The 21025-nt window shown below is 38.9% G+C and overlaps 2 protein-coding genes and 1 long non-coding RNA gene across 6 annotated transcripts in view; all 3 read right to left on the minus strand.

Moving 5' to 3' along the window:
* mettl15 (methyltransferase like 15) overlaps nucleotides 1–21025 on the minus strand; it is a 102400-nt gene that overhangs the window by 22614 nt on the left and 58761 nt on the right. The window lies entirely within an intron of this gene.
* Nucleotides 1438–14834, minus strand: LOC119782655. Its single transcript, XM_038283696.1, has 12 exons — nucleotides 14731–14834; nucleotides 12934–13047; nucleotides 11640–11753; nucleotides 10754–10867; nucleotides 9868–9981; nucleotides 8983–9096; nucleotides 8097–8210; nucleotides 6735–6800; nucleotides 4693–6637; nucleotides 2906–2974; nucleotides 2474–2620; nucleotides 1438–2172 (listed from the first exon to the last, which is right to left on the minus strand). The coding sequence occupies exons 1-12, from the start codon at nucleotides 14809–14811 to the stop codon at nucleotides 1949–1951; spliced, it is 3216 nt and encodes a 1071-aa protein (XP_038139624.1). The 5' UTR covers nucleotides 14812–14834; the 3' UTR covers nucleotides 1438–1948.
* Nucleotides 15779–17027, minus strand: LOC119782657. Its single transcript, XR_005280694.1, has 3 exons — nucleotides 16724–17027; nucleotides 16055–16163; nucleotides 15779–15929 (listed from the first exon to the last, which is right to left on the minus strand). It is a non-coding gene; the product is annotated as an uncharacterized LOC119782657 (long non-coding RNA).

Here is a 21025-nt window from a genome sequence, read left to right on the forward strand (position 1 = left end):
AACAGCAAGCTCAAAAATAAAGAAAATAAAAATGCAGCTGTGTCAAAATTTGTATCAAGCTCAAAGATAGAAAAAATTAAAGTGCCACTCTGCAATCTGTTAATAAAAGAAAAGAAGTGAAATCCATCTGGCAAGACAGGTCTATTTATCCCTGCATTAGTGGCTGCAATGAGCCTGTTTTGCATTGCAGTTTCTCAAAACGGGGTTGCAGGCTTGATACTGCCACTCTCAAGTCATGCTCAATGTTCAGCTGAGATCTGTATTTTGTTTTCATTGAAGCAGCAGCTGAAAAGCCCATCTCACAGAGATATGATGTGGCAAAGGGAAGAAGAATGCACACAGCTCTCTGCCCGATGAGTGGATACTCGCTCTCCACTCCTAACCAGAAACATGAACATGTGGCTGTGTGAATCAAACGCCGTTATTTATTTAAGATAAAATATTTCAAATTCAGTTATTTATGATCAACCTGCGCCGTCAATCCCGGCGCATGTGCGCTTTATTTGCAGTCTGGACGCAAAAGTTAAACATGCTGTGTCTCTGCTCTGACTGCAGCGCTGATAGGGACTCCTGCAATAGCGGGGGAGAACGGGGTTGGGACGGGGGAGGCGCCCCACGGCAGCACCTGCCGCTGGAGGACAAGAAAAGGAACGATACGTGCTTTCACGTAAGAGTCTCCAAAAGGCGCTAGATTTGTTTTTTTGAAAAAGAGTCGCTGGAGGGGTCTGAAATATAGCGACAAAGTCGCTGAGTTGGCAACACTGGGGCGCGAAAGTTTATTCTGTTACAAATAATATGCCGACGTCACGTCAATCATTATTTTGGCACTTCAGTTCCAGGGGAAATTTTTCTCATATCTAATGTTCTTTTAATTAGACTGCATGTAGGCTAGTAATGATTACTTTGTGGGTTTGATTGGTCTAAAAAGCGGCAACATACAGCTATAAGGACAGTTTGCTCTCACACATTCTACATTTATAGTCACACACACACACACAGACTGGTTTCCATGGGAAGTGGGGACTAAGTTTTCTATCATCACTTGTGGGGACCACACTTTCTAGTGGTTCTACAAACTCAAAAAAAATATTTTACACTATTTATAGCTGTATTACCCTATACACAGCTTCAAATAACTCAATTTCAAAAGTAGGGTAATCAAGCTGTCTGGGCCATCCTTTAAGGGGACTCAATAACTTTCTAAAAAACATGTCAGATGGGGACCAGATTTACATATTATTTGCATAATTTACACATACTAACTTACCTAGTGGGGACCTTTGTTCAATTTCCTGAAATATTCCATCAGCCTTATTAGATTTAAACAGAATGATCAATAATTTATCACTAACATCAGAAAATAACATCATTAACATAAGGAAATGATTACATAAAAACAAATCATTGCAGAACACCTTTTTATTTAACTAAAGGCACAGAGATGCTTTGTGGCTGTATAAGAAAAAAAGAAACAACCTTATCCTAAAGGTGTCAGAAATGAATCTACACTTCAAGTTTTTCAAATAAACATTTAAAACAATGAAATTACAAAAAATGCTTCTTTTAAATTAACATTGAAGCACAACGATGCCTTGTGGCTGTATAAGAAAAAAAGAAACAACCTTATCCTAAAGGTGTCAGAGATGAATCTACAATTTAAGTTTTTCAAATAAACATTTAAAACAATGAAATGACAAGTAATGCTTCTTTTAAATTACCATTGAAGCACAAAGATGCCTAGTGACTGTATAATAAAAAAAGAAAACCTTATCTTAAAGTTGTGAGAGATTAACCTACACTTCAAGTTTTCCAAATAAACATTTAAAACAACGAAATGACAAAAAATGCTTCTTCTAAAGTAACACTGAAGCAGTATGTAAAAAACACATCAAACAAGTCATTGGAACTTACATAGAAAAAGGAAAATGAAATATACATAAACGCCTATTTAACGGCTCTGAAGCTTCTTCCTGTTAGTTGTAATGCGGTTATGAATGAAAAATTTCACATTTTGCCATGTTCGATTTTTTAAAGCCACTGGTTCTGCCTTTAAGCATTTTTCACAATGATGTTTTCCTGGCACTGTGAAAGATTTTATGAAAGAACCCAGGTGTTTCTCGACGGCATTAACTTCGTCTGCAGTCCACGGTGTTCTCTTTGCAGGTCCTTTGCCTTAAAAAGGATCAGATAAGCAAACTGAGAAACCTCAGAACACATGTAATAATAAATACATTTATAAATATTGTGGAATGGCGGAATGAGAGAGAGGTAAATAAATAATGGGAGTATGACTGCTGGAACAACAGACCAGGCTGTTGACTAAGAGGTTGCGGGTGTGAGGGGCAAGAGAGAGGCCAAAACAGAGTAACTAGAAATCCATTATAAGGCCCACTCCAAATACTTGCATGACACCCTAACATCCCACAATGAGTTGTGGACTGAGTCAAAGTACGTAAGGGTTGTACTGGTTTACCTTTCGAGCAAGGTCTTGTTGTGCTGCCTTTCAATTGTATCTCCTCTTGATCATTATCTGTTGAGTATGAGGGTGGTGATTTACCTTTCCTTGATGCTGGTGGTGTCATGTTTCTATTTTGAGGAAGGGTTTGCACTTCTGATGGTTCTACAAAAATTAGAGTAGCATGCTTTTTATGATAACAACTGTGAATACAGCAATTTAGATCTTGCGTTGTACTTAAGGAAATAAAGTAAAGATTTGTTAAAGTGAAAATGAATTTTGGAAAAATATTCTAATTCTTAAGAGTTAGGACATCCTATAAGAATCTTTCCATTTAGTTACAAACAACTCAACTGTGTGCTCAAACCAGGTTATACATAAAGTGAAAAAACTAACAAAAAGTTGCTCTAAAATACCTTATATTGTATTTTACATATTCAAAAATCTTACCAATAGCAGAAGAGATTTCCTCATCCACCGCATTGTTGTCATCCTTGTTATCATCAGAGTTTAGATTTTCTGTTTAAACCACAAAAACATGTATATTAAAGGACTGTCTAAATCAGTTTTGCCAGATTTGGTGAATTATCTCACAACTGGGCAGTTTTTTTGCAGTTAGAATTTTTCTTAAATGAGTGGACAGGTTAGGAGCATGGTCAAGTTCTGAATTGACCAATTGAAAGTACATTTTAACTAGGGCTGCAACAACGAATCGATAAAAATAGACTTTTAAAAGCGTTGGCAATGAATTTCATCATCGATTATTTGTGGAGCGCGATTAATGCGTCATCCGCCGCCGCCGTCATCACTGCCACTTGACTGAAACGGGGGAAGAAAAAAAATTACGGCAGAGTGAGCCAGCGCTGCAGGTGCGCAGTGTTGCCAACTCAGCGACTTTGTCGCTATATTTAGCGACTTTTCAGACCCCTCCAGCGACTATTTAAAAAAAAAAGCGACTAGCGACAAATCTGTCGACTCTTTGGTGTCACTGGCGGCTTTTGGAGACTCTTACGTGAAAGCATGTATCATTTCTACTCTGCCGTGGAGCGCCTCCCCCATCCCAACCCCGTTCTCCCGCAGGAATCCCTCTCAGCGCTGCAGTCAGAGCCGCAGGATGTTTACCCTCAGCGTCCAGACTGCAAATGAAGCGCGCATGTGCCGGGATTGATGGCGCAAATTGATCACAATAATTAAAATAGCCTTTATAAATAAATTAACGTGAAAATTATGAGGGCAAGGCTTTTAAAGCTTAAATCTTCTGGCAAAGATAGAGTAAAGAAGATCCTGCAATTTATGGAAGTAAAGCAGAATAAAATCCAGCAAGATTAGTAATATGTCAATTAATTATCTGCCACATTCCCATGTAAATATCTGTCTTTGGAGGATGTGTTTTTTAGCACCCCTAGTTCTCTCATTTTTATTCCAAATACAATTCATAATTTGAATCACAGGGCTATTTTTATCTCTATGGTTCAGTATTTTCTCAAGCAGCAACTTTAACTGCTATACTTTCCAGTCTTAAAAGGCAGAACTCTTCTAGTCTAAAAAAAAACTCATTTGTTGAAATGGGGGGACCTATTGTTTGAACCCCTTAGGGGCTTTTAAAAACAAAAATGCCTGTCTTTTTTTGCGCTTTATGAAACAAAGTAGCCTATATTTTGTGGATGTACAGCTACATTTCTAGTGTAAGTTTGCATAGTTTTATCACAAACATTTATTTTTCATATTGCACCAGTACAGTTAATGAGCAACCTCTACTTGTGTGCTTGTTTGTTCTGTCTAAAATGTTTATTTTGGAATAAAGAGGTTAGTATAAAAAATATTTTTTGTCCGATTCATCGATTAATCGTAAAAATAATCGGCCGATTCATCGATTTTTAAAATAATCGTTAGTTGCAGCCCTAATTTTAACCAATCATCTATAATAATTAACTCATAGCCCTCTGAACTGCATTGTAGAAGATGTCTAATTCATTTGTGAATCATATATCTTCTGGTTGTACGAGCTCACAAAAGTCAAGCTCGTTGTGAGCTTGAAATTTGTGCATGTGGAGGAATATTCCAGTGCAAACATCAAGCACTGAGACTGCAGCTCGGAAAATTGGCAGGTGATGTTTAGAGTAGACAAAAAGCAGCTTCTGAGAAGCAGTTTGACCAGCTATAGTCTCCATAGGCTGTATTAATTTTTCAGTACAGTTTTCAAAGCTGCAAATGATGCACAGAACAGATAAACATACCATCCGGGTCGATCTGAATTTCATCCAAGTTCTTGCCATGAAACTCTGCCAATCTTCCATTTTCTAAGGCCATCAGAACTTTGCTGATCTTGGCAAGTTGTAGGGTCTTCTCTGGAAGCCTGTAGAACTCACGATGAATTCTAATGTCATGTCCCAGAAAGGTTGCCAGTTGATCCATTTCTGTATTAGTCATATTCAAGACAGTTGAAAGTGTTGCAGCATGTTTTCGTAGTTTGGTAGATGTCAGAGACCTCGGACACTTGGCGCCACAGGCTCTTGCAAAGTCACGGAGGCAGTCTGAGCCTCGGAAATGTGTCATGGCTTCTGGTCTTGCAAACAAATATAAGTTGTCTTTTAAAACGCCACAGGCTTCTCTCAATTTAACTAGAAGTTCTAAAGCAGACAGCATTTTAGGAGTTAGAAGAATCGGAACTGGCCGCCCTCGTTTTCCTCTGGTGACAATCCTTGAGAAGTGCTGACAGAGTTTTTTCTCCACTTCAGTAAGTGCCCAGTCGACATCTTGGTGCTGGTCAGATGTATCTCTGGACAAAAAGGCTGCCAAAGGCATGCTAGCAACTTCTCCTTCTCTACGTCGGTTAAAAAGAATGATCTGGGCAAGCAATGACTTTGTCAACTTTATCCAAGCTTCTGTAGAGGAACTTTCGGAGAGCAAACAGCAGCATTCATCTTGGATTTGATTGAGATGTGCATGCAACTTTTGGACATCTTCAGTAAAGGGCATGAGAGTTGGTACGTTCCACTTAGACTCTCTGATGTTTCTTAGGGCAGTAGCAGAGATTAACTCATTCCACTTCTCCTGATGGACATCTTGAAACGCAGTTGCCTTTCTCACAAGTTCTGAGTTATTCCAGATCAAACCCTGTGCCTTTAACAGTTTGCTAACTTTGACTAGAGAATTTCCAAGTTTATTAGCCAGTGATGGGATCTTGAACACGCTTCTTTCACTATCAAATCCACATGTGAACTGGACAGCTCTCACAGTCTCCATGTAGTTTTTTGGATCTATGAGTTCTTCCATTTTTTTTAAAGTTGTGTATTTCCTGGCATTGTACAGCAACCTTGCCAATTCTCTCATCTTTTCACGTACACATTGTTGATTCCTGAGTGAAGTACCACCCTTGTTCAGCAAATGTTGCCCTAACTCAGTAATTACAGAGTCATTCTTGACAAGATCTGTAATTGGACCAGGATTCATTGCACTGATTATTCCCCACAATTGTTTGCCAATGTTGGAAGGTACGCCACCAACATAAGTACAGAAGGACTGCACGCGATTTTTTCCTGGTTTTAAACGGACTGATTCTGGTCTAAGAGCACAACTCCGTATGTGGCGCCATAGCACTTTTCTTGTAAAAAGACCTTGGCAATATGCACAGTGCATGAAGTCTGCACTCTTCATTTCTTCCTTTGGTCGCTTGAATGGCACCAACACTCCATCACCTGATTTTATTACGTTGGCATTGTGAGCATAGTTTCCTTTATTGCGGATGAAATCTAGATGTTTTTTTCTCTCCTTGGAACCTTTTGGAAAGCTAAGTGCTTTAGCCACGTCCATTTTATCTTCATGTACTTGCTGGAGAGGTCTTGCCATTTTGGAAAATGGTTTGCAGCAGTACAGGCAGTAATGCTTCTTGTCGTAGACCCTTTTTCCTTCCTTCTTTTGGCATGCACCAACAACTATAGAGCATGATTCATTGCCAGAAATGTCTGAGACAACATTGACAGATGTACTGTCACATTCCATAACAGTTTCTGAAGATGAAAACTTGCTGATCAAGTCTGTATGGGAATACTTGGGCTGAATATTTAATGCCTCACTCCCAGTATCGCTTTCCTCAGTTCCGGAATCAGGTACGTATTCTTCGCCACTACCCGATAGTGAGTCAAAAAGGTCGTCAGAATCTTCAAGATCCACATTTTTCATCTAAATGGGACACAAACAATGAATATGCAGTTTTATTTTTAAAGATAGTGGTTCTCTGTGTAATACTAGGTGAAAGAAAAGCGTAAGAAAAGCTTACTATGACACTTTTAGCACGCCGCAATTTAGGTATTAATTTGTTTTCATCAAGACACTGTGTGAAATTCTGGAAAAGAGATAGACATATTTGTTTCAGTAAAGAAACTAGAGCCATGAAACCTTTGACCATTAAAAAATGAGAAACAAACAAATTACGAAATAACTTGATTATTAAGGAGATTTGATATCAGGATAATTGAAGATTCCTTTTTTTTTTTTATTAATGGCTGATTTTTTTTCCTACAAGGACAATAGAAAAGTTTCACAAAAGTAAAAAAAAAATTAAAAAGACCTCCTGTGTAGCATAAACATAACCAAACCATTTCCTGAAAATCAGTTTGCTTCAACACTTAACAGTGGTTAATGTGTGCTGTGGGGGCAATTAGTGTCCTTAAATAAGGATACTTAATAAGCAAACTTCAAAAACTATTCAGATAGAAAAATTCTTGAATATAGCACTGCAGATCCACTTCTACACGCACTGGTGTTCAGGACTAGTGTCCATTAAATGCAAGTTAAAAAGAATAATAAGTCAAACACTGTTAAGCATGAACCAAAATCTGACCCTCACTGTTACATTTGATTCAATTAGTATTGTTACTAAATTCTCGAGGTCCAACTCAGCAGCATCGAAAAGCTAAAACAGGAACCTGATACTGTAGGTGTCCAAATGCTGAATCATGTCAAAACCAAAGAATCATGACTAGAAATTGGAAACTAAAGCCCTAAATTATATTAAACTTAATGTCAAAGAAATAATCCAAATCTTGTACTTTTTCAGGCATTGCAACTGGGATTAGTGTTTTACAAATGCCTCAGACATGAGTTATGGGGACCCAACACACATGCAGTTAAACGTCCTTCTGGGGACCAACTTTGTTCCAGCATCTAACACACTAGGTAACACTGGTTAATGTGTGCTGTGGGGACTCCGTGAGTGTCCAAAAGAGAACAATGGTTAGCAAACTTTGGAAACTGTAACACTAGATTAAGTCTTAGTTAGATGTAGCACTGCAATTGCATTTTGACATGCAGATCATTCAACTGCTTGCCGTATTAGTTTTAAGGATTTGTGGCCATCAAATGTCAGTCAGCCATACCCCATGTCAACACAACACATTGTACAGGCACATCTGACCCTCACTGTTACATTTGATTCAAATAGTATTGTTATTAAAGTCTCTAGGTCCAACTCAACGGCATGTAAAAGCTAAATCAAGAATCTGATAGGTGTCCAAATGCCGACTCTTTGGTAAAATTTACCAATATACCAAATCTGCCACTGAGGATCAATATTACAATGATTTAAACAGAATAATAAGTAAAACAGTGTTAAGCATGAACCAAAATGTGAGACAACTACCTGTTTAGAAGCTCTGTCTTCCTCAGGGTCATCAATGTTCCTCTGAGAGCTTGAACAAAGTGACGGAAGACTGGAATCCATTTCTGTCGGTTCCACGCTTGCACTGGTCAATGTCTGGAACATTTAACACAGAGTTGTTGGTATACAAACATGGACAGCCAGCTAATTCAATGGAAACTAATTTCTTGAACAAATACATTTTTCAAATGAAACCAAAGAATCATGACTAGAAATTGGAAACTAAAGCCCTAAATTATATTAAACTCAATGTCAAAGAAATAATCCAAATCTTGTACATTTTCAGGCATTGCAACTGGGATTAGTGTTTTACAAATGCCTCAGACATGAGTTATGGGGACCCAACACACATGCAGTTAAACGTCCTTCTGGGGACCAACTTTGTTCGAGCATCTAACACACTAGGTAACACTGGTTAATGTGTGCTGTGGGGACTCCGTGAGTGTCCAAAAGAGAACAATGGTTAGCAAATTTTGGAAACTGTAACACTAGATTAAGTCTTAGTTAGATGTAGCACTGCAATTGCATTTTGACATGCAGATCATTCAACTGCTTGCCGTATTAGTTTTAAGGATTTGTGGCCATCAAATGTCAGTCAGCCATACCCCATGTCAACACAACACATTGTACAGGCACATCTGACCCTCACTGTTACATTTGATTCAAATAGTATTGTTATTAAAGTCTCTAGGTCCAACTCAACGGCATGTAAAAGCTAAATCAAGAATCTGATAGGTGTCCAAATGCCGACTCTTTGGTAAAATTTACCAATATACCAAATCTGCCACTGAGGATCAATATTACAATGATTTAAACAGAATAATAAGTAAAACAGTGTTAAGCATGAACCAAAATGTGAGACAACTACCTGTTTAGAAGCTCTGTCTTCCTCGGGGTCATCAATGTTCCTCTGAGAGCTTGAACAAAGTGACGGAAGACTGGAATCCATTTCTGTCGGTTCCACGCTTGCACTGGTCAATGTCTGGAACATTTAACAAAGAGTTGTTGGTATACAAACATGGACAGCCAGCTAATTCAATGGAAACTAATTTCTTGAACAAATACATTTTTCAAATGAAACCAAAGAATCATGACTAGAAATTGGAAACTAAAGCCCTAAATTATATTAAACTCAATGTCAAAGAAATAATCCAAATCTTGTACATTTTCAGGCATTGCAACTGGGATTAGTGTTTTACAAATGCCTCAGACATGAGTTATGGGGACCCAACACACATGCAGTTAAACGTCCTTCTGGGGACCAACTTTGTTCCAGCATCTAACACACTAGGTAACACTGGTTAATGTGTGCTGTGGGGACTCCGTGAGTGTCCAAAAGAGAACAATGGTTAGCAAATTTTGGAAACTGTAACACTAGATTAAGTCTTAGTTAGATGTAGCACTGCAATTGCATTTTGACATGCAGATCATTCAACTGCTTGCCGTATTAGTTTTAAGGATTTGTGGCCGTCAAACGTCAGTCAGCCATACCCCATGTCAACACAACACATTGTACAGGCACATCTGACCCTCACTGTTACATTTGATTCAAATAGTATTGTTATTAAAGTCTCTAGGTCCAAGTCAGCAGCATCGAAAAGCTAAATCAAGAATCTGATAGGTGTCCAAATGCCGACTCTTTGGTAAAATTTACCAATATACCAAATCTGCCACTGGGGATCAATATTACAATGATTTAAACAGAATATAAGTAAAACAGTGTTAAGCATGAACCAAAATGTGAGACAACTACCTGTTTAGAAGCTCTGTCTTCCTCGGGGTCATCAATGTTCCTCTGAGAGCTTGAACAAAGTGACGGAAGACTGGAATCCATTTCTGTCGGTTCCACGCTTGCACTGGTCAATGTCTGGAACATTTAACAAAGAGTTGTTGGTATACAAACATGGACAGCCAGCTAATTCAATGGAAATAAATTTCTTGAACAAATACATTTTTCAAATGAAACCAAAGAATCATGACTAGAAATTGGAAACTAAAGCCCTAAATTATATTAAACTCAATGTCAAAGAAATAATCCAAATCTTGTACATTTTCAGGCATTGCAACTGGGATTAGTGTTTTACAAATGCCTCAGACATGAGTTATGGGGACCCAACACACATGCAGTTAAACGTCCTTCTGGGGACCAACTTTGTTCCAGCATCTAACACACTAGGTAACACTGGTTAATGTGTGCTGTGGGGACTCCGTGAGTGTCCAAAAGAGAACAATGGTTAGCAAATTTTGGAAACTGTAACACTAGATTAAGTCTTAGTTAGATGTAGCACTGCAATTGCATTTTGACATGCAGATCATTCAACTGCTTGCCGTATTAGTTTTAAGGATTTGTGGCCATCAAATGTCAGTCAGCCATACCCCATGTCAACACAACACATTGTACAGGCACATCTGACCCTCACTGTTACATTTGATTCAAATAGTATTGTTATTAAAGTCTCTAGGTCCAACTCAACGGCATGTAAAAGCTAAATCAAGAATCTGATAGGTGTCCAAATGCCGACTCTTTGGTAAAATTTACCAATATACCAAATCTGCCACTGAGGATCAATATTACAATGATTTAAACAGAATAATAAGTAAAACAGTGTTAAGCATGAACCAAAATGTGAGACAACTACCTGTTTAGAAGCTCTGTCTTCCTCGGGGTCATCAATGTTCCTCTGAGAGCTTGAACAAAGTGACGGAAGACTGGAATCCATTTCTGTCGGTTCCACGCTTGCACTGGTCAATGTCTGGAACATTTAACAAAGAGTTGTTGGTATACAAACATGGACAGCCAGCTAATTCAATGGAAATTAATTTCTTGAACAAATACATTTTTCAAATGAAACCAAAGAATCATGACTAGAAATTGGAAACTAAAGCCCTAAATTATATTAAACTCAATGTCAAAGAAATAATCCAAATCTTGTACATTTTCAGGCATTGCAACTGGGATTAGTGTTTTACAAATGCCTCAGACATGAGTTATGGGGACCCAACACACATGCAGTTAAACGTCCTTCTGGGGACCAACTTTGTTCCAGCATCTAACACACTAGGTAACACTGGTTAATGTGTGCTGTGGGGACTCCGTGAGTGTCCAAAAGAGAACAATGGTTAGCAAATTTTGGAAACTGTAACACTAGATTAAGTCTTAGTTAGATGTAGCACTGCAATTGCATTTTGACATGCAGATCATTCAACTGCTTGCCGTATTAGTTTTAAGGATTTGTGGCCATCAAATGTCAGTCAGCCATACCCCATGTCAACACAACACATTGTACAGGCACATCTGACCCTCACTGTTACATTTGATTCAAATAGTATTGTTATTAAAGTCTCTAGGTCCAACTCAACGGCATGTAAAAGCTAAATCAAGAATCTGATAGGTGTCCAAATGCCGACTCTTTGGTAAAATTTACCAATATACCAAATCTGCCACTGAGGATCAATATTACAATGATTTAAACAGAATAATAAGTAAAACAGTGTTAAGCATGAACCAAAATGTGAGACAACTACCTGTTTAGAAGCTCTGTCTTCCTCGGGGTCATCAATGTTCCTCTGAGAGCTTGAACAAAGTGACGGAAGACTGGAATCCATTTCTGTCGGTTCCACGCTTGCACTGGTCAATGTCTGGAACATTTAACACAGAGTTGTTGGTATACAAACATGGACAGCCAGCTAATTCAATGGAAACTAATTTCTTGAACAAATACATTTTTCAAATGAAACCAAAGAATCATGACTAGAAATTGGAAACTAAAGCCTTAAATTATATTAAACTCAATGTCAAAGAAATAATCCAAATCTTGTACTTTTTCAGGCATTGACACTGGGATTAGTGTTTTACAAATGCCTCAGACATGAGTTATGGGGACCCAACACACATGCAGTTAAACGTCCTTCTGGGGACCAACTTTGTTCCAGCATCTAACACACTAGGTAACACTGGTTAATGTGTGCTGTGGGGACTCCGTGAGTGTCCAAAAGAGAACAATGGTTAGCAAATTTTGGAAACTGTAACACTAGATTAAGTCTCACCCCAGGCTCACACCGACTCCGGTCTTACCGTTGCGGTGCGGTGGGTGCGGCGCCGCAGTGATTCCAAGTCATTAAAAAGACGTAAACCTCTCTCACCGGCTGCTGAGCTGTCCGGCTGCGGTTACCGAGACACTCCGGCGCTGCAGAAAATCCCGCAAGAAAGCTATCCTTGCGGCGTGCCGGAGCCCTCCGCAACAAGCTCTCGCAAAAATCCTTTATTTGGGCCGTGTTATCGCGTGAAGTTACGTGAACTCAAGTGAACTTCTGTTAAATCTCCGGACCTGTTGCCGGAGCCGCAGAGCCGCACCGCACCGTAGTCAAAAGGGCGGTGTGAGAGGGGGTGTGCGGGAGTTGCGGTCTCCGTCGGCTCGGTAACTGCACCGGAGCCAGTGTGAGCAAGGGGTCAGTTAGATGTAGCACTGCAATTGCATTTTGACATGCAGATCATTCAACTGCTTGCCGTATTAGTTTTAAGGATTTGTGGCCGTCAAATGTCAGTCAGCCATACCCCATGTCAACACAACACATTGTACAGGCACATCTGACCCTCACTGTTACATTTGATTCAATCAATATTGTTATTAAAGTCTCTAGGTCCAACTCAACGGCATGTAAAAGCTAAATTCAAGAATCTGATAGGTGTCCAAATGCCGACTCTTTGGTAAAATTTACCAATATACCAAATCTGCCACTGGGGATCAATACTACAATGATTTAAACAGAATAATAAGTAAAACAGTGTTAAGCATGAACCAAAATGTGAGACAACTACCTGTTTAGAAGCTCTGTCTTCCTCGGGGTCATCAATGTTCCTCTGAGAGCTTGAACAAAGTGACGGAAGACTGGAATCCATTTCTGTCGGTTCCACGCTTGCACTGGTCAATGTCTGGAACATTTAACAAAGAGTTGTTGGTATACAAACATGGACAGCCAGCTAATTCAATGGAAACTAATTTCTTGAACAAATAAATTTTTCAAATGAAACCAAAGAATCATGACTAGAAATTGGAAACTAAGCCTTAAAGGAATAGTACACCCAAAACATGATTAGCCTTCATTTTCTACTCACCCCCATGCTGAACAACACTCTGGAGTACTTTTTTGATATCTCAAATGCATCTGGAGATCTGGGAGGCTTCTTGCTGTCTGCTGACATTCAAATAATGGAGGTCTATTGTGCCCGAGGCAGAAAGGTCCATAAAAGTCCACAAAAACGTGTCAATATTCCTCCATACTGCTCGTCCAATGTATTCCAAGTGTCCTGAGTGGGTAGCATCCAGAATTTACTCGAAACGAAGTCATTTAGAATGTTTTTAGAGCATAAACAGTAGTGTATAGGACTTCCTGAAAGCGCGCACATGCGCGTTCACGACGCTACGGAAGCCGGCAGACCAAACCAGCGCATTCAGCTTGGCAAAGAACTCATGCTCTTCCTCAACACTGAAGTCCTCAGACATTTTTCTTTCGTTGTTTCTTTCTTTGCACAGGTAAACAGCACATTTCTTCTTCTACGCTTGCATTATTGGCAGAGCAGACGCTGAATGCGCACTTTCATCTGGTTTGGTGTGCCGGCTTCCGTAGCGTCGTGATTGCGCAGGCTCGCGCTTTGAGGAAATCCTATACACTACTGTTTATGCTCTAAAAACATTCTAAATGACTTCGTTTCGAGTAAATTCTGGATGCTACCCACTCAGGACACTTGGAATACATTGGACAAGCAGTATGGAGGAATATTGACACGTTTTTGTGGACTTTTATGGACCTTTCTGCCTCGGGCGCCATAGACCTCCATTATTTGAATGTCAGCAGACAGCAAGAAGCCTCCCAGATCTCCAGATGCATTTGAGATATCAAAAAAGTCCTCCAGAGTGTTGTTCAGCATGGGGGTGAGTAGAAAATGAAGGCTAATGATGTTTTGGGTGTACTATTCCTTTAAAATATATTAAACACAATGTCACAGAAATAATCCAAATCTTGTACATTTTCAGGCATTGCAACTGGGATTAGTGTTTTACAAATGCCTCAGACATGATTTATGGGGACCCAACACACATGCAGTTAAACGTCCTTCTGGGGACCAACTTTGTTCCAGCATCTAACACACTAGGTAACACTGGTTAATGTGTGCTGTGGGGACTCCGTGAGTGTCCAAAAGAGAACAATGGTTAGCAAACTTTGGAAACTGTAATACTAGATTAAGTCTTAGTTAGATGTAGCACTGCAATTGCATTTTGACATGCAGATCATTCAACTGCTTGCCGTATTAGTTTTAAGGATTTGTGGCCATCAAATGTCAGTCAGCCATACCCCATGTCAACACAACACATTGTACAGGCACATCTGACCCTCACTGTTACATTTGATTCAAATAGTATTGTTATTAAAGTCTCTAGGTCCAAGTCAGCAGCATCAAAAGCTAAATCAAGAATCTGAAAGGTGTCCAAATGCCGACTCTTTGGTAAAATTTACCAATATACCAAATCTGCCACTGGGGATCAATATTACAATGATTTAAACAGAATAATAAGTAAAACAGTGTTAAGCATGAACCAAAATGTGAGACAACTACCTGTTTAGAAGCTCTGTCTTCCTCGGGGTCATCAATGTTCCTCTGAGAGCTTGAACAAAGTGACGGAAGACTGGAATCCATTTCTGTCGGTTCCACGCTTGCACTGGTCAATGTCTGGAACATTTAACACAGTTTTTGGTATACAAACATGGACAGCCAGCTAATTCAATGGAAACTAATTTCTTGAACAAATACATTTTTCAAATGAAACCAAAGAATCATGACTAGAAATTGGAAACTAAAGCCCTAAATTATATTAAACTCAATGTCAAAGAAATAATCCAAATCCTGTACTTTTTCAGGCATTGACACTGGGATTAGTGTTTTACAAATGCCTCAGACATGAGTTATGGGGACCCAACACACATGCAGTTAAACGTCCTTCTGGGGACCAACTTTGTTCCAGCATCTAACACACTAGGTAACACTGGTTAATGTGTGCTGTGGGGACTCCGTGAGTGTCCAAAAGAGAACAATGGTTAGCAAATTTTGGAAACTGTAACACTAGATTAAGTCTTAGTTAGATGTAGCACTGCAATTGCATTTTGACATGCAGAACATTCACGAAATGATCTACATACCAAATCTGCCACTCAGGATCAACATGTATTTTTCCAACTTTGTGTTTAAATTACAATTTTGCAAAGTATTACAAATCTTTTATATTGTGTTGATGACAATTCTTGATGTATTTTTTTCATGCTTCTCAATACTTCACTCTTTGCTAAGCTTCTTACCTGTGTCCTCCATGGACACACTGAACCCCCATAATCATAGGTGATTTCTTCTCCTTCTTTAATGTCGTTAACCGCAAACAAACAAAGGTGGGGTTTTCCATTCACATTAATTTTTTTCATTTTGCAGTTCGGTTGTCTGTGGTCATCATTTATGAGTCTACCTAGTGACCCATCTTCTCTGGAGGCATCAATGCTTTAAAGGAAAAAAATGATAAAAAGCAGAAAACATAAGGATAAAATAAACGTGCAAAATCCATTCATCAGAATTTTTCAAAGTACAGAAATATTTTAGCCCTCACCACCATGTTTTGCCGTGCCACTTAAATGCAAACATAAAAGCAGCACAAGCAGGGTGGTACAGTCTCCTTCTTCTCTCAGATTCTTCTTCAGTAATCCTTTCTCCATAATACTCAACTACAAACTCTCCTTTGTAAATTGAACTTTTTGCAAAGACCCCACGTCCTATAAAACATAGCACAGTGTCCTCTTATTAATTAGTTGCTAAAATGTTGAGATATGTTTGGTTGCTGGACAGTTTGACTTTGTTATTCATCTTTGATTGAATTTGATAAATAATGACATCTTACCTTTCACTGGATTAATGTACTTCACCTCAAGTTTTGATATTTTGTCTGTTCTCGAAACAACATGATGCATTGCATCTTTCATTGGACTGATACGTGGTGTCATCTTAACCTGCAAAACATAAAAATAAGCTCCAAACCAATATTTCTATAAAAGATGAAAACCTTAAAACAGCTAACTATTATTGCCATTTTTTGGCACTGAAAATATATAAAATACACATAAGCACTCGTGATTGCAACACATAATTATATAAACATTATTTTTGGAAGCAGACATTTTATGCCATCACTGATAATGAACATACATTACAACATGAGTTTCTTTCACAAATTTTAGAAAAATGGTGACTTAATGGCTAACCATGCCTCCCAATCTATGAGACATCACATGGCTAACCACCTGTGATTTAGCTAATGACAATAAAAGCACATAATTCATCCAAATTTATTCAAGTGCTCAGGGGATTTACCTCACCTGAAATGAAATTCACATTTTATCACTTGACACTAACAATTTAAAACCAAAAATGGACATATCTGAAATGACAGGACTTAGCTTCCTAGCTAGAGCTTGTCTTGCTAAACTACACATGTTTTTAAACAAATCACAAATGGCAGAAAACAACGATATGTAGATAATACATTACATTGCAAAACTTTCATACTTACTGAGCATTTTTTGGACCGTCACAGTTTTCTTAAAGTCCTGCGTGTTGTTTTTATCATGGAGTGAGCATCAAACACGTGAGAAACCAAGCTACTACCAGTTAGTTGCTACTTCCTGCTGTTTCCAAAATAAAAGCCTATAAGAGGAAGTAAAACTATGACGGAATTCTGAAGTTTTTTTTATTTATTTAAGACATTCCATAGTTTTTTGCAATGCTTAATATTGAATATTTCAGTTTTTCAGAAAAATCTGATTTAAATGTTGGCGATTTTAATTTAAAGGAATTCAGAAAATAAATAGAACGAAGGTTACATATGTAACCACGGTTCTATGAATCCCAGATGACCGCCAGAGGCGGTGCTTAAAGCACTGAATGATCACTCTTGCGCCAGAAAAAAAAAAAACTTTCCGGGGCGCAACTAGGGCTGGGTATTGTTCAAAAATGTTCGGTTCCTGTACCAATACCGATACCTTCACTTCAATACCGGTTCCTGAACGATACATTTTTTCGATACCAGTTTTATAATATCAATTCAAAGAAAAAGAAAATTACACAACATAAAAAAGTACAAATCTTGAGTTTTATTTTAAGCTCTGATTTTTCCATTTACATTTTTCCTCTTACATTAAAAAAAAAAAAATCAGTGTCTAATATTCACTGTTACAATGTGAGGACCTTTTTACTTAGCAGTTTTTCTTTAGAAAAATTACCATGTCTGGGATCCTACTGACAGCGCACCGCTGGTATGTGGGGGTCTGAGCAGCTCCGACAGAAATATTGGAAGGCAGGATGAACTGACTGCACTGATGTAAGTTTTCAGGTGGATTTTCCCACTTAAAAACATAATAAAACTACTTTATTCCCACTGATCACAGCAAATATAGCTGCAAGGAAAATAAAGGATAGAGTAGCTCCGCCCAACGTGTGTCAGAGCCACTTTTCGACTGCGCAGCCAGAGCAGCAAAGCTTCTTCAGCCGCGCGTCAGAAGCTGGTACAAGCAGCAAACAGGAAGCAGCAGATGTGATTTTGCTGCTCCTGCTGCGTCCAGTTTGAAAGCAGCATGATTCACTCCGCTCTGGCTTTGCTCTGCCCACGCGCTGCTGAGAGGAGGATGGTGGCGCCAGCTGCGGTCCGCTCTTCTTGCAGTCAAACACCGAGCAACTTTCTGCTCTTAAATTGTTTCCGTGCACGATGTATTGCATTGCGCACTATTGGCATCAGTCTTAATAAAGTGAAGCCGCACTTTTGACCTGGGGGGCATTTTAAAGGGGTTCCACGACGCTGCAACCATTTCACAACAGATACACATGAACCCTGGCTGTAGGCGGGACCACCTGTGTATTTTTCCTGGATGACGCAATCATGTTAAGTGTTACAGCCAATCACCGAAACTTGGTACCGAAAGACGAGGCATGTTTCGATACTCTGTAGAACCGAAGCATTTCGGTCGGTACGATGAAAGAACCGAAGTTCGGTACCCAGCCCTAGGCGCAACACAGAAAAAGAAAAAGGGAGAAGGATAAAGTTGTTGGCGGGATGAAAAAAAGCCTTTCAATGTGGTTGAAAGACAGTAGGTAAGTTCTGTCAGTGTATCGACAACAGGACAGGAGGGTTGTAAATATTCAGGTTAGATAAAGCTAGCCTGATACGGAGTCGTCCCATATTTGGCTGTTAAATGTTGTGTCCCCTTTTGATTCAATAAGGAACGCGATTTCTTCTGTATTGCTAGGAATATCTGATACATACGCCTGTAACACACACATATCCACACACTAAATGTAAGAATGACCGAAATAAAACTTGTGAAATATTAACACAGGAAAGCTAAAATGTCTTGGCCAGTGCTCAGCTATGGTCCAACGCTTAGCTGCAATTTATTCACTCATATGTACATTTCTTATTATTGATTTTTTTTAATTAAAGATGAGATGCACAAGTTTATGTGTGTATCAGACACATTAATCCAGTGTCATTATAGCCCTTAGACTCGGTGACCCATGTTACCAACCTTTTTGGCAGGGGGGCACTTGAGTTTAAATGTTTTATTCAGTATCACTACAGTGGTGTTGTGATGTATCTGATAAGTCAGATAAGATGCAGGGTCCAGTCAGTAACTGTTATCCAACAAGAAGATCATTCAAATTTAAATATTAATTTTTATTGTAGTTTGACTGCTTTATTTTTTTAACCCTACTTAACATAACATTAATGTAATTCAGCTGTGAGGATGGAGAGAAAGAAGAGAAGATGACAGAGGAATAATCAGTACAGACAGGGGAAAGCAACAGGTTGGTCTAATATTAGGTGGAAGTGAGGGAACAGCTACTTAATCCCAATCGATAATGTTTAAACATTATTTTTAAAAACTGTATTAAGATCTGTAATTTTTACAACTAATTTATAATGCTTTTTGACCATATCACTTAGTGAGAATGCCACAGAGAAGGGGTGAAGGAGACAGACATGAGGTCGGTGATAGAAGATACATTAGGGAGGCAGCAAAAACATAAATACCATAATGGTTTGAATTTCTGATGACCATCTCTCATTGTGTTCTTTTTTGGGAAAATTGGGAGAATGTGGAACAGAAAGGTGCAGATGAGGGAGAGGAGCAGAGAGGACCAGATGATGAAGAAGAGGGAGAGGAGCATAGAGGTTCAGATGATGAAGAGGGAGAGGAGCAGAGAGCTGCAGGGGAGAGTGCTGAGACAAGGCTTTATTCAGAAGATCCATCTGAATGGCCTTTAACACACAAAATGAGGGACATATTTAGGCAGTAGGCTACATGGTTGAAAATGACCCACCGAAAGTTTCTGATGGCCCATATCCAAGAGCAGAGAAGAGTAAGAGGATGACAAGTATGAGGAAACAATGTCTGCTGCCTTCACAGAGGGGGATTCAGGAAGGCCTATGGAGGCAACATGTTACTGATTGTTCACTCCACATTGCCTAACATTCTGGTGGAATACAGTGATATTCAGCCTCCACTGAAGTTCTAACATATTCTCATCCTTGTTAAAAGAGCGTGGCAGCAGCAGGAGAGTCCCTTATCCTCCACTGCACAGATTGAGACAGTGAGATAGATACTTAATAAACACTAGACGGTCATTCGCTGAAATCATATGAAACTATGTTTTAACGTCAATCTCCTGTATCCGCAGCTACCTATTAAAAAAGTAGTGCACTATACACTGGATATTTGCAATGCAAAATTCACTTTTTATGGACTCTGTTTCATACTGAGTTACTAATAAATTCAAACAATGAACCCCATTTTTGTATTTTTTAACTGTATTAAAGATCAGTAAACAGACAATAAAAATACATATGAACAATTCTTGATGGTGGGTATTTTCACATAACAAAAGTCTAAATACTGAATCAGTGGAGTCAATCTATGTAGAAAAATGTCAATTTTTAGTTAGAGTTATGAATTTTATCTTTTAAGTTGATATTGTCTTTTAAACAAAATCATTTCAAGTTTTTGCCATAACCTTCTTTTTGGGGACCAGGAAGAAGGCGGTACCCAACCATATTTGGAAAAGTGTGTGAATTACCGTGAGGTGCAGTACCAACCTGAAACCTTAAGGGGGCAGTATTGGGTCTCACACACTAACACAAAAGTGACCGAAAAACATGTGATATGGGCCATTGCTGGAACTTCACCAGCACCCTTAAAATGTCTTAAATAGTCATTTTAACCCATTTTCCTTATGGGGACCAACTTTTAGGTCCCCATGAGGGAGGAGGTCCCCATGACGTGACTGTGTAAACAATCCGAGGTCCCCATGATGTGATAAAAACAAGAACACACACACACCGGAACTTGGCGCGCCCCACCTGTCACGTCTCAATTCCCCACCAGTGGGTCGCGCCACACACTTTGAGAACCGCGGATCTAGTTGATGCCCACCATGTGTAAGCAAGACCACAATAAGCATTCAAAAACAACCTCTACTTTTGCAAATGTTTTCCATGCCTTTTTACAAGACAGGTTGGTATTTTAAGGTACACATTCACACATTTTAAACCAGTGTTTGTACTACTGGTTAAACATTAAAATAAATGAAATGAAAAGTGTCTTTCTTGTGTTCAACTTTAGTCTTTTAGCTGGCTATTAGTAAAAAAAATTTCTCTTAATACGGGCATTTAAAAAAATGAACAGAAGCTGTCAGGTCCTTTATTTCACAGTCCTTTACAAGAGGAGACTAAGTGGTGAGGCACCCATGCCACTTTTGCTTTGCTGCTGTTATTCACCATTTCTCATGGTGGCATTTCCTTAAAAAGTCTACATCAAACTTG

Source organism: Cyprinodon tularosa, unplaced genomic scaffold, assembly GCF_016077235.1.
Source record: "Cyprinodon tularosa strain WSP-4 unplaced genomic scaffold, ASM1607723v1 ctg197, whole genome shotgun sequence".
Lineage (NCBI taxonomy): Eukaryota > Metazoa > Chordata > Actinopteri > Cyprinodontiformes > Cyprinodontidae > Cyprinodon > Cyprinodon tularosa.

Excerpts from the sequence above, each read along its gene's own strand:
- LOC119782655 (XM_038283696.1), bottom strand. The coding sequence starts at position 14,811 with ATGGATTCCAGTCTTCCGTCACTTTGTTCAAGCTCTCAGAGGAACATT. Across the intron at positions 9,097-9,867 it reads AAGACAGAGCTTCTAAACAG|ACATTGACCAGTGCAAGCGT; the intron begins GTAGTTGTCTCA and ends TAAATGTTCCAG. Across the intron at positions 2,173-2,473 it reads AACAAGACCTTGCTCGAAAG|GCAAAGGACCTGCAAAGAGA; the intron begins GTAAACCAGTAC and ends ATCCTTTTTAAG.